Source organism: Kogia breviceps, chromosome 19 (genome assembly GCF_026419965.1).
Source record: "Kogia breviceps isolate mKogBre1 chromosome 19, mKogBre1 haplotype 1, whole genome shotgun sequence".
Taxonomy (NCBI): Eukaryota; Metazoa; Chordata; class Mammalia; order Artiodactyla; family Physeteridae; genus Kogia; species Kogia breviceps.
Genome location: NC_081328.1, coordinates 47,079,108 through 47,092,684, shown reverse-complemented (window position 1 = coordinate 47,092,684; position 13,577 = coordinate 47,079,108). Strand labels below are relative to the sequence as shown.

General features: G+C 49.8%; 1 protein-coding gene across 3 annotated transcripts in view; it reads left to right on the top strand.

Moving 5' to 3' along the window:
* The window catches only part of RPTOR (regulatory associated protein of MTOR complex 1), a 337,818-nt gene that overhangs the window by 243,489 nt on the left and 80,752 nt on the right, over positions 1 to 13,577 (top strand). For all 3 annotated transcript variants that reach the window (XM_059048339.2, XM_059048338.2, XM_067021425.1), the window contains 3 exons: positions 652 to 752; positions 1,294 to 1,438; positions 9,324 to 9,399. In XM_059048339.2, the coding sequence (XP_058904322.1) occupies positions 652 to 752; positions 1,294 to 1,438; positions 9,324 to 9,399 (322 nt within the window). The remainder of the gene's footprint in view (positions 1 to 651; positions 753 to 1,293; positions 1,439 to 9,323; positions 9,400 to 13,577) is intronic.

The following is a 13,577-nucleotide window of genomic DNA, read 5'->3' as shown; positions in this document are numbered from 1 at the left end:
CACAGGGGGCGGGGAAGCAAGCCCAGCTCCCCTCACACGCCCCACTGGGAGGCGTGTGATGCTGCTTTCCCGCCTCTCACATCCTCACCGCTGGCATTTTCAGTCCAGCAATGCTGTGCCCAGGACTACTTGTGAATTTAAGAGGTGGAATGTAGGCCTGACTAGGTCTGTTTTGATGTTGAACAGGTGACTGATTGTGTGGTGAAGAGCTGGGCCCACAGAGGTCTTCCCGTTGTCCTCGGCTTCTGGGAGGTGACCCGTGTCCTGCCCAACAGGAGTGTCTTGATTAGGGTGTGGGGACCGTCCACTTGGAGGCTGAGAGCAAGGCTGTTGGGGGCTCCAGGGTCCTGGGGGCCTGCCTGGTCGGCAGAGCTCTGTGCCTGCTATCACACGGGGGTGCCGGAGGGGCCCACCCGCTGCTCCTGTGCAGATGGGGGAGGGAAGAAAGTGAAGTGGAGGCTGAGTTTTAAGATGTGAGGTTAGACGTACAGGAGTCTCAAAGATCACGGCGAGGCATGGAGGTCCTCCTGGAGTGGCCGAGTCTCTCCCCTACCCCCATCTGACGCATCGTCGTCCCCTCACCCCTTCTCTTCCCACCTCCGCCTGCCCCGTCACTTGTTTCCATCTCCGTGACTGTTTCGTGTTTCCTAGGATTCCCGGGCGGCTGAACGACAGGAGGACCCCCCTGGGCGAGCTGAACTGGATTTTCACGGCCATCACAGACACCATTGCATGGAACGTGCTTCCTCGGGGTGAGGCTGCCCAGCCGTGGACTGGCGGGAAGGCTGCTGCCCCAGAGTCAGGAGACTCTGGCGCTGGGGTGTGAGAGAAGTCAAATGGGAGGACCGAGTTCCCCTCAGTGAAAAAACCTGAGGGGGTGGGCGGGAGAAGGCAGGGACCCCGAAGGTTCTGAGAGGATGAAGTGAATCGCACATCAGGTCGAGAGCAGTGCTGCAGGGCGAGTTCAGAGAGGCGTCTGCTCGGGTCCTTAGTGTTTTGGGGGCAGACTCAGGGCTCGTCTGCCTTCATAGTCACACACCATCCATATTTCTTAAAACCCGAATTACTGCTACAGTATAAGACACGTTTATGTTTTTCTGTGACCGGTTGGTTGGGTTCTGCTATTTGTTCACATTATGTGTGTCATGTAGGTGCTGCCAGTGGAGAATGTGCATGTCAGTTCCAACCTGCTTGTTGCAACTTCTGGTAGAAGGACAGTAAATTTGTATATTTGGCTTTAAATGCTAGATGTGAGTCACTGAAGTCACCTCTTTATCTTTTCTCTGTCCTCAGATCTCTTCCAAAAGCTCTTCAGACAGGACCTGTTGGTGGCTAGTCTGTTTCGAAATTTTTTATTGGCGGAAAGGATCATGAGGTCGTATAACTGCACCCCCGTCAGCAGCCCACGCCTGCCCCCCACGTACATGCATGCCATGTGGTAAGTGTCTCTCCCTAGACCAGCATCAGGTTCTCTAAGGAGCATGGTTTTCCCGTTTCTGTGATAGTCCAAGTGTAAGGGAATTATTTGAACAAAATAGGAAGACGTGGCTCCAAACGTGGAGGCCTGAGTGGTGTACACAAGTTTACAAGGTCGACCCTCAGCTCTGCCTAAGTCCCCTGCAGAAGTGCAGGTGCCTCTAAGCGTCATCCAGGGCTGAGCGGGACCAGTGCCCACAGAGGCCCCGCAGTTCATAGCTCGGGGCGGAGAAGGCCTGCGGGTGAGTTTCTGACTCTGTAGGGATTTGTATTGAGGAAAGAAACCGCCAGCTGAATTCATGAAGTGTATCCAAGATTGCTCCAGAGAATTAAAACTGTTGGGTTCATGACCAGTTAATTTGCATGCTTATTTCACACATATACACACGCTGTCACACACACACACTCGCATGAGCGTGATGTTTATGACACTTGTATGATGATTATAAATTTCCTTCAAAACTGGATTACTGGGACTTCCCTGGTGGTCCAGTGGTTAAGACTCTGTGCTTCCAATGCAGGGGGCCTGGGTTCAATCCCTGGTCAGGGAACTAGATCTCACATGCTGCAGTTAAGAGCCCACATGCTGTAAATAAAGATCCCACATGCTGCAACTAAAGATCCCACATGCTGCAACGAAGATCCCGTGTACCAAGCTAAGACCCGGCACAGCCAAATAGATAAATAAATATTAAAAATTTTAAAAAAAACTGGATTTCTGCTCCTTACACTACTGCTAGTAGTAAGTACAGTATGATAACAACAGTAATAATGGAAATTGTTTTGAATCTAGACATTATATCTGAAGGCATTTGGTTTCTTCCTGTTTCCTTGCTTTTGTGACACAAGCAGAATTTGAGGAAGTACTAAAATGGGGCAGTAACAAAGGAAAATGTGTCTTAGTTATATCCAGAGAGAAATCCTAATACAAAATATTTAAAAAGAGTAATTCACTTAGGTTTAGCCCTAAAAACCATTCTATGGTGTATTTTCATGGTCAGGTTTATTTTGGGTAGTGATTTTTTTTTTTAATATATGCATGACCACTTTCCCCCAACTCTGTAAACCCAGAGAACTAAGAAGGAGGTGGTAAACTCACCTCCTCTCATCCACTCAAGGAAAATCAGGAATTAACATTCTTATCTGTGAGATAAATCAAGATGCACTATGCTGGCCAAGCACCAGACTATAAACAGAAATCAAGAAAAAACATGCTCATCCATATCCTTTGGAAGAGCTTATAGAATAAACTAGAGAACAAGTTATGGAGAAACAGAGAAATAGGAGTAGACCGCACGAAGAGTCTCTTTGCAGCAGTTTAGATCCTGTGTGAACAGACTAGCAGATGCAGTTTCCTTCACTCCATGAAGATTAGAACTGGGGTGGTGGGGTTGAAAAGCCTCTCTAATGCTTAGGATAAATAATTAGAAAGAAAACCCACATTTCTGAAGAAGGAGATCCTCAAAACAGCCTTATCCTTTAAGTAAAGTGATGCCTTAAATTCTATTTTTTCTGAACCAGGTTTTTATAAAACATCTATTATTAAAAAGGAAAGAAAAAGAAAAAAGAGCTGAGCAGGGTCAGTGCTGCGCCTAATCATGGAGGGAAAACTAGTTAAGCCACAGGAAATGGGCATCATACCAGCTCTCCAGTGTGAATGGCCTCCTGGGTGCCTGGGGCCACTGGCCAAGCAGTTCCCCCCAGGAGGAAGAAATACAGGGTAGACGCGAGGCGCCGGCTTTTAGCGAAAAGTGGCCTGTGTCCTTCCCTCCATCTGCCCACCCCACCAACAAGCCCATGGGACACTCTTCCTTCTTGTGCATGTTTCTCTGGATATAAAACTGCCTCCTCTAAGATGTGCTCAGCTGCAAAGAGTAAAAAACAACGTGTTGTCCCGGAGAAGAGAGTAAGGAGCACAGCCTGATCAGAGAGCAGACAGAACAGACAGCAGGAGATGACAGCAGGAGAAGGGGACCCAGAGAGGAAGCACGCAGAGATGCCTGGTGCGGAACAGTCACACCTGTCTCTCTTCATCATCCCACAGATCTTTCTCTAGTATTGGCCTCTTAGAACATTTCTGAATTCTGGGATTTGTATAAGTGCTGTTTAATGTAAGGTCCAAAGTCTAACAGCAGCGTCTCATTATCCCTCCCATCTTTGTTACTGATACCTTTCCATGCCCTCCTCTAAAACAAGGAATATGGCCCTCTTGCCTGTGAGTTTAGCTCTCTGTGAATCTCATAAAACAAATCCTCATTTGTATTTATTTGTTGTACAGAGAAACGTGAGCTAACACAGCAACCCACAGAGGCCCAGATAAACATGTGGAAAGCCTCTTGGGTATCCCGGGGCATGTGGAATTGCTAGCAGTCATACATGCACCCTTGGGGTCTTTCTACTTCCCTAGTTCCAACCTCCCTGCACATTCCAGGGCCCCTCTGCAGCTGATAATGCACCTGAAGAGTTGAATACAATCTAGTCCCTCAACCTGCATGGTCCTCCATCCTGCAAAGCGCACTGTCTGTGGCCTGATACCCTCCCCACTCTCTTTTAGGCGAATCCTGGTTGTTGCACGTTGGGTTCTGTGGGAAGCGGACTCAGAGGTGGGGGTCAGCATTAGGATGCTGTGAGGGAGGGCTCTGGGGATCACAGCCCTGGACAGGGAGGCGGCCTGACCCCTGACCCAGCCTGGACCAGCACATTCCCAGCCGGCATTGTTGGGCCCTGACATCTCCCACTTCACTCCAGCCCCTGCTGCCCTGTACACTTTGCATCCACCCATTCCAGCTCAGAAGAGGGACTAAGCAGGTTGCTGAGGAAGAACCAAGGAACGGGACTGGTGAGACAGAGAGGCTTTGAAAAAGAATGCCGTTTGTCAGAATATTGGCTATAAAAGGGAAAACCGGGGAGAATCCCAGTACCTAACAGAATGGGGATGTAATTGAGATACATATATTTGAAAAAATGTAAGCCATCTTAAAACTTTGTGACGTTTATTTATTATTATACAAAATATATGTTAAATGACAAAAACAGAACACCAGACTGTATCAGCAGTATAATTACCTCTATGTTATGCATGGGAAAAGGGCTGGATAGAATTATAACAAGATGTTAATGGTGCTAATACCAAGACAGGAGGATTGGAATGAGAATGCTCCCTTTTAAAAGTCGGTAGATATTACTTTTGTAATTAAAAATCTACATGTAGATGTTTTAAGCCTTTGAAACACTAAAAGCTATTTTTTAAAATTAAGTTATTAAGGTTGAAGTTTCCCTTGTCAAAAATGCAAAACTGGAGACAGAAGAATCATTGTGTGCTTCTTTGCATGAAAAAAAATGTAACTAGTAGAATTCCCTGAGGTTTAGTACCTGCACTTGATCTCATTTGGTATTTTTTAAATGTTGTAGAAAGAGCTCATTAAAATCCTGAGTTGAGGGCTTCCCTCATGGCGCAGTGGTTGAGAGACCGCCTGCCGATGCAGGGGACACGGGTTCGTGCCCCGGTCCGGGAGGATCCCACATGCCGTGGAGCAGCTAAGCCCGTGAGCCATGGCCGCTGAGTCTGCGCATCCAGAGACTGTGCTCTGCAACGGGAGAGGCCACAACAGTGAGAGGCCTGCATACCGGAAAAAAAAAAAAAAAAAAAATCCTGCGTTGGAAGTCATTCACATGCATTAGACTCATCCCTTATTTGTTACTGTACAGCAAACGTACAGCAAACCAAACTGGATTGTTACTGAAATAGCAGTTGCAGGGATAATTTAATTTAACAAGAAGTTGCATACTCACTGTGCACAGGGCACTGGGAGGCCTTGTAAAGAACATAAAAAGCCATTCTAAAAAGGTATGAAATCATGCCTGAGTATTGAGTATCAAGCACTGGCGACCCAGCCTGGACGCATTGTGCGTTTCCAGGTGGGCATCACACCCTTGCACGTGGCCCTCGTGTCACTGCAGACACAGACTTGGGGTCGGACTATGTGGGGTCCTGGTATTGTATCCAGCCGCCACATTTAACATGGCCCTGTGATTGGACCGTGCTACTGTGTTGTAGATCTAGGGGGGAGAAAACCACTCAGGGTGGGTGATAACCTTTATTTCTTTATGACATCATGCAGAATTGTCTCATGCCAAGTCAGAGACCAGAAATACTTGCTATAAACACTGGGTCAGGCAGCTGTATAGGGCATGCAGCCATGTTGAGGGCCACTGACTTGGTTAAGATGGAAAGACTGCCACATGTTTTCTCTCCTCCCCCCTCCTCCCCAGGGGTAGTTAGAGGTAGTGGTTGGAATATCAGTTGGTAACACCAGATCCAGTGGCTTTACAAATGGGGATTTGTTCCTCTTCCCTGTGTAGCTGAGTGGCTCACGGGAGGGACACGGATCTCCGCTCTTCCCAGCGGCCGTGTGTGGTGCCTGGTCTAGGGAGGCTGGGGATGTGGTCTCTGTCCTGGGTGGTGGGTGTCCAGCTCAAAGTTCCAGCCTTAGGGGAGATGGGAGAGCAGAGGGAACAGGCAGTGGGCTCAGATGAAAAGGCAGGAGAATGTGAGGCCCGGAAACGTGGAAGGTCATGCTCGCCTGCACTCAGGTTTGCCAGCTGCCCCTGAGGTCCGAGGCGCCGCATGGGCTCCTTGCCAGCGAAGCTTTGCCGTGGGCTTTCAGCAGGGCTCATTCGGTTGATGAAACACTCAACAACAATGCCCATAGCTCTTTCTCCCGCCTCGTAAATAGACGAAAGTTTGTACGTCCCCAGGGAGTGCACAGCCAAGGTAGTCGGAAAGAGCATTAGGAATAAATAATTTACCATCTAGTTACTATATTCCTTGGGTGGTGATGGAGAGGTTGAATTTTCAGCAGGGGGAGGAAGGGAACAAAGCCTAACAAAAATTGAGGTTAAAACACAAAGTCATACACATTCACGCTTTGCTTCAGGCAGGGGTGCCAATGATGAAATGCTCAGCACCCGGCTTCTGTTTAATTTTTGATGCAAAGCCGCCAGGGAGCCGTTTGCCTTCACTTTCAATTTCAGCAGGTCCTGAAACCTTGCATTTCTCCGTGGTAATAACCTGTGCGTTCCTTCCCATCGAGTGAGCCTGGCTGGCTGACTGATCCGTGCAGATGGAGCCGGGCGCTCTTGGAAGGCTGTCCTCCCAGCCCACTCCTTGGGTGCCTGCCATCTTAGGCCCGTTTCCTGAAAACCCGAGCTCTTGCCTGGATGGCACGTTCTCCAGGCCGTGATTCATCGGCAGCCCACGGCTCAGAGCCCGGCTGGTCTGCGCGTCGGGGTGGGGAGGCCCGGGATCCTCCCTCCCTGGGGGCGCAGCCTGTGCGGCTGGTCACAGGGGCTGTGGGAAGTGCGAACGTGGACACCTCCCAAGTTCCATGCTCGCCTGGGTGCCACGGCTCAAGGTTTTATAGAACTTGCTTTCCCACTTTTCCTTAGTGAGAATCCCAAATTAAGACTCCAAGTTCGTTTTGATTTTACCCTAGAAAATGTAGCCACTTTTAACCAACTGAGTAAATGCTCAGCAGAGGGTACCGCCATGCTGCTGAAAAGGCTGCCGTGTGATCTAGGGCTTGATGAGAACTCTGAGGTCCCCAACCTGGCCCTTTCCTTTTGTACAGAATCAACGAGCGCAGGCCCCAGAGGGAGGCCGGCTAGCCCAGTGCCAGCCTGCTGCTCCCTCCCGGCCTCGGCCTGGGGCTCACTGCAGCCTCACTGCTGGCTGGCAGTCTGCTTGGCCGCTCGGTGTCCAGTAGGTCTTAGGTGTTCTCCCACGTCCTCTCCTTTCCTCCTGTCCTCCTCGGCGCCTTGAACGGAGTCCCTTGTCCCCTCTCACTTAGACAGCTGTGCCCCTCCAGTCATGGCCCCACCTTGCTTCCGGTGACAACAGGCGAATCCCTCCTCTGGGGCTTCCGTTCAAGCCAGTGGTCTCATCTGAGCTGCTTTTCTGGCACAGAAGAGTGTGGCTGGCCGGGACTCGACCCCACTGAGTGATTGGACCCAGGTGGGGGCCAGCCCTGGGGAGCCGGCAAGCCCAACGGGCCACACTCCTCGGAAGATTTGTGCCCAGGCCCCGCTGCAGCTGCGTCGGGTTTTGTCTCACTCCTTGGAAAGAACTGAGGCGGCAGTAGTAGATCTCGCCAGGGCAGCCTGGTTCCTCTGATACTCTGTCTAGGGCACCCCAGCAGGGACGTCTTTAATGGGTTATAATTCTTCTTGCCTCGTGATTTTGAGGAGATGGTTCTGAAAGAAGGCACAGAAGCCAGCTTTACAGAAGGTGCAGTTTTGGGGTGCCCACTGTGTAGGAGCTGTAGCAAGACCACCAGCTGCCCTGGACCCCCTCTACCCATGTCACCTCCCCCCAACTGGTGCACGCTTTCTTATAACCCTTGAAGTTAAAACTTTTTATTTGATTAAATTCAAGGAATCTTTATAGAGCTTAATTGCAATAACTGACTTGACTTCTGTCTTAACAGAGAGTAAGTGTCTCCCTCAGTGCTGCAGAATAACCATTTCATCTGCAGTCTGGGCACTTATTGAGCATATGGGAGCTATTTATTGCCCGCACTTTGAGGAACTTTTGATTATCTCCTGATTGCCTCTTAATTAGATCGGTGGGGGAAGGGCGTGCTTGTGCAGAAGGGGCCAGTCTGGGAAAAAAGAAATATATTCCACATATTTGAAAAATGAAAAAGAGTTCTCTAGTCTTTTGTTCATCTTACATTTTTACTGTTTTTCTGCATGTTTTCATTTTTCATTCTTGTTTTGATCCTTTATGAAGACCCATGAAAAGGTGCCTCTTGCACACAAACAGGCAGTTATTAGTCTAAATAAACCTAACATGGAATCCTTGAGTGTGTCAGGAAATTGCGCTGGGAAGAGATTGCAATACCAGAAACTAAACCCCTCGTCCTGACCATCACTTTCTTTCCACAAGGAGCACGTTTCTAAAAGAAAGGGGGGGTCAGAGTGAGAAAATCGTTATATCCTTGGGAATCCGCACTTGGATCTGGGACCACAGAGAAAGTAAGAGGATCGTTCATGTCCAGTTTAGAATCGGTGTTAAACATTGCCAGGAGATAGCAGGCCTCTGTGTGTGTCCCTCCGTGTCAGCCACCCTCCGAGGCCTTCATGGGACCCTGTGTGGGAGACACGATCTTTAGCCTACCTCACAGGTGGTGAAACTGACTCTGGGGAGGTGACACCATGACCCAGTCGGCACCACCTTGTCTTGCACATCTTGTAAGTGTGCGGAGCTGGGTCCGGCGCCACAAGAAGTTGGAGAAGGTGGCCAGGACTACTCATCCAAGAGGCTGCTGCATCCCCAGCATACCGAGCACCACCTGTCTTGTCCCAAGTGGTTTGTGTTGGGCGCAGGTGCCGACCACCCACAGAGGGGTGCAGGGGCCTGGCAGTGGGTGGGCTGAGGCGGACCCTTTCTCCCAGCCCCACCTGGCCCGTCTCTGGTGAAGCGCCTTGGCCTGACCACGATCTTTCATGGCAGGTTTGCGTGTGATGCTGCCATGGTCCGGTCACCCAGTGCCTCAGCTGCCATCAGCGTGGGCAGCCTGCCGCACTAGGTGGGCTCAAGTTGGGGGAAGAAACTGCATTAGAAAGTGGACAAGTCTCTATTTTTCCTGAGCTTTTTCTCCTTTCAATTTGAAGAGAAAAGCTGTCATAAAACAAAATGGCTTTAGCTAGCTGAGAGTTCCTCACTTCCTGTGCCCTTCACCAGCGGCTCTGCCCCGACTCAGCCACCCACGGGCGCTCTGCTGCCGGGTCCCTCTGAGTGAGCCCGTCAGTAATGCTTTATGGGTCCCTCTCTGCTCTCTCCCCAGGCAGGCCTGGGACCTGGCTGTCGACATTTGTCTCTCGCAGCTGCCGACCATCATCGAAGAAGGCACGGCATTTCGGGTGAGTCCTCCCAGGGCATCCTGCGCGGTCCACTGCAGCAGCTGCTACTCTGGCCACCTGGTCTGCAGAGCCCCTGGTCGGGTGTCAGAGACAGCCCTCACCCACCTGGGAGAAGATACATTATCCAGAAGCTTAAAAGATTGTACCAACCAGGGGTTAAAGTTAGATTATGAAATGGTCAGCTCTTTAAAACATCTTGTCTACAGTGTTGGTGTCATAGGTCTGCTTTTCTTGATGTGTACTCCCTGATCCCAGGTTCTCAGCCTTTTTACCATGAACGGATGCTCTCGACTTGTGGCCCTGCTGCCCAGTGGCCAGGTGAAGCCTCTAAGGCTGAGGCTTGGCCCCGAGGGGATGTCTGGTCCCCATGTACTTTCCTAGGTGGTGGTCTGGTCATCCTCGAGTTAATGTTGTTTCACTTGTGGCTCCTGAGGCAGGCAAATCGACTCTCCCCCCATCCCCCCGGGGGTTGTTACAGCAGCTCACAGAGAACCCCCTGTTGCGTCCCCTGCACATACAGCCTCTCCTGTTTTCATTCAAGATTTGTTCATTTGATGAGCATTTGCTATGTGTCAGACACCACGTCTGGGTGCACGTGGGTGAGACCTGGTCCCTTCCCTCAAGTAACCATTGAGAAAAGAGAAAAGCCACCCATCAAGTTAGAGCACAATTAGATCCCCATCTGACCCTCCAAGGGACCGGGCAGGTGTTTGGGACTGGGGGAAGTGGTGGGGGGAGCCAGGAGGAAGCAGGTGGCCCCAAGCTGTCCACTGAGGGGATGGGTTGGAGGGTGGGGCTTGGAGATCGGAGTCACTGGCCTTTTCTCCCCACACCGTCATCTCCAGGCCCCATTGGAGAGACCACAGTGGGCAGCTTAGCCCCTCGGTGCCTCAGTTTCCTTGTTTTAAAATGGGAACTATAGTTGTATCCAATTCAAGGAGCACGTGTGGACTGGAGGACAGAGCCTGGCGCGTGGTACATGCTGGACGCAAGGGTTCCTGGCCCTTGGTGTATTCACAAAGCCCTGACTGTGGCCAGAGGCACCCACGTCTCACTGCAGAGGTTTTTAACTTTCAGTGCACATCACAGCCATCTGGGAACCTTTCAACCTTACTTACTGAGTCAAGGGCCTGGGTGTGTGTGTGTGTACTCATATGTATTTCTGTGGGGGGTGTACGTGCATGTATATTTGTGTACCTGCGTATATCTACGGGGTATGAGTTTGTGTGTTCTCTGTGGGGTGTGTGTCCATGTACATGTGTGTACGTGCGTGCATGTCTGTGGCGGGGGGGGGGAGAGGATTGTATGCATGTGTGTTAACTTAGGTGATTTCGATTCCCCCCGAGACTGGGATAACTGGGCTATGAGGCCCTCCCCCTCTATTTTATCTTTCCTCCTTCATTGCTTGAATTTTTTTCCCCATTTTATTATGAACGTTTTCAGACCTACAGCAAAGTTGGAAGAATTCTGCATCGAGCACCCGTGTGCCCACTGCTGGGCTCTCCACCAGCACTTGCGGTGCCTGCTCCAGCAGCTCGCTGCTCTCCACCCACCTGTCCTTTAACGCACTTACAGGGAGTCGAAGCCGGCCTTCCATCTTGAACCCTGAAGTGGGCACCGGCAGGGCCTTCACTTGGCTCTCGCCTATGTGTTTGGCATTGCCTGGGAGACCCTAAAGCCTGAGACAGGGACAAGTCTCCATGGAGAACAAACAGTCCTGGCCTCCCGTTCCTCACACGCTCCACCTCCACAGGGACAGGGCCTGTGGCCACAAACGTGTGTTCGGGAACCTCGTTCAACTCATGCTTTTTTGTGCTCTGTGCCTGGTTTTCCTTTGTACCGTCAAGAGGTTGGAGCTGCACACCTCTCAGATAAAGCCCCATGGTTCTGTGTCCTCACCCCTCCCTCCAGTGCCAGGCCTCCTTTCAAGCATCTTCAGCTTCATTTCTCATCTACTAGATTCAGGATTCTGCCTCTGGGAATAATCTCACCAAATTGTCACTGGGAGGGGTACCTGGTGGAGGCCACAGGCTAGCTGTTTTATTTAGTTTTCATTCTTTTGGAAGCATAACATACACATAGAAGATTGCAGGCATCGGTGCAGCTTGGTGAATTTACAAGTTGAGCGCACTTTCGTAACCACCACCCACTCAGAACATCAGCAGTCCCCTGGAGGCCCCTCCTGCTCTGGCCACCACCTCCGCCAGGGTGTGTGCTGCCCTGAGGGGTTTGTACTTGGGTAAATAGAATCCTTGTGTCTGGCTGCCTCCACTCAATGCCAAGTTTACTCCATTCAGTTGCAGCTCACTCCTATCACAGTGCGGAATCCCCAAAGGTCATGGTCCATTCCATGGACCTCACGAACTGTGCTGGCCACTGCCCAGCCGAGATGCTGGAGCCTGAGACAGAAGGAGAAATCAGTCATGCTGGGCCTGTCTTTCTATGAAATTTTGATATTTTGTTCGTTATCGATTTTTACATTAATTTTTATTTTCTTAAATATTGCATTAAGGTATTTTTTTAATCTCAGTTACTGTGTTTTTCGGTGCCCCCTTAAATTTTGTGCTTGAGGCGAGTGGGTGGGTGTGGGCAGGTACTGCTAATTCCTCGTGCTCTGGTGCGTTACTGTCAGGTGTGCACACGAGGAGTGGGATTTTTGGTCGCCAGGTGTGCATATTTTCAGTTTCAGTACAAACTGCTGGACAGTTTTCCAAAGTAGCTGTGAGTCAATTTTCAGTCCTTCCCACGATGTATGAGAGTTTTAGTTGTTCCATGTCCTCATCAATACTTGATGTTTTCCACCTTTTTTTTTTCCTTTTGGCTATTCTGGTTCATTATGTAGAGGTATTTCATTGAGACTTTATCCTGTATTTCCCTGATGGTTAATAGAGTTGAGCCCTGTTTCGTGGGGTTTTTTGGCTTTTTGAATATCCTCTTTTATAAATTGCCTGTTCAAGTCATTATATCATTTTTCTTTTGTGTTATCTGTTTCTTATCGATTTGTAGTGGTTCTATTTATATTCTGAATACAAATCCTTTGTCACACATTGTGAATATCTTTCTTCATTCTGCAGACTTCATTTTCACTTTTTTAATGTTTGTACTTGATGAACAGAAGTTTCTTGTTTTGCCATATCCAGTTTACCAATGTTTTTTCTTTTATGGTTAGGGCTTTTGGTATCCGTTTAAGAAATCTTTACTTACTGTGAAACAGCTGACATAAGTGTGTTTGGACTGGGGATGGCAGGTGAGAAGAGCAGGAGTGTGTTGAGATGAACTAGCCCTCCTCCCTCCCCACAGTGACCTCACAAGTCGTGGTGGATAGGCTGCCAGGGTCAGGCGTGGCTCTTTGTTCCCAGAGCTGGCCTTTCTGCTCTTAGTCCTTTGCACTTGGCGCCTGTTTTCAGACCCCCCAGTCCGTCTGACACGTGGGCTGACCACAGGGTCGACCACCTGGCATCAGAATCGTCCCAGGAGGCACAGGCCACATGGCCACGTGACTCAGAGCCTCTGCCCACGACCTGTGAGCTCTCCTCCAGAACACTCATCCTGGGTTCTGCTTCTTCCCCCCAAGAATCTACACAGTATTTCCGGGAGGCAATCATGAAGATTTGGCCCAAAACATCAACTCTGAATAATCTCAGGCACTCACGGGGCAACTCTTGAGCTGTTCTGTGAAGTGTTACTTAAAATGCTAAACCACACTTATGGTGGGGGGCTGATCTGATCTGTCATCTTCCCCGTGGCTTTAAGAAGCATGACAAACCTCACAGCATACTTCGATGGCAAAGGCTTTTCCCTCTTTGTCAGCTCTAGGTGAAAAGATCAGGAATGTTTGCCATTCGGGACCAGCGGGCTTCTTCAACAATGAGCAGTGTGTTTGCATCCATAAGGCAAAATTAAGTGAAGGAAATGGGGGGAGGTGGAATTATCTGAGTTTCCCGACTTCCCCTCCCAGACTGAAGGTCCCCCTCACTCAGTACAGCTGGGGAGGGAGCATTTAACAAGATTATTGTTTTTAAACCAATTTGTGAATAACTCACACTTAAAAACAGGAAAATCACTTTGGGGGCTCTATCCCAATCCCCAAGTTGCCCTCCAAATTTGATTAACTTCACGTACACTGACTTTGCAAGAACACGCATTCCTAAGTGTGAAACTCCACTGCCGAATTCTCA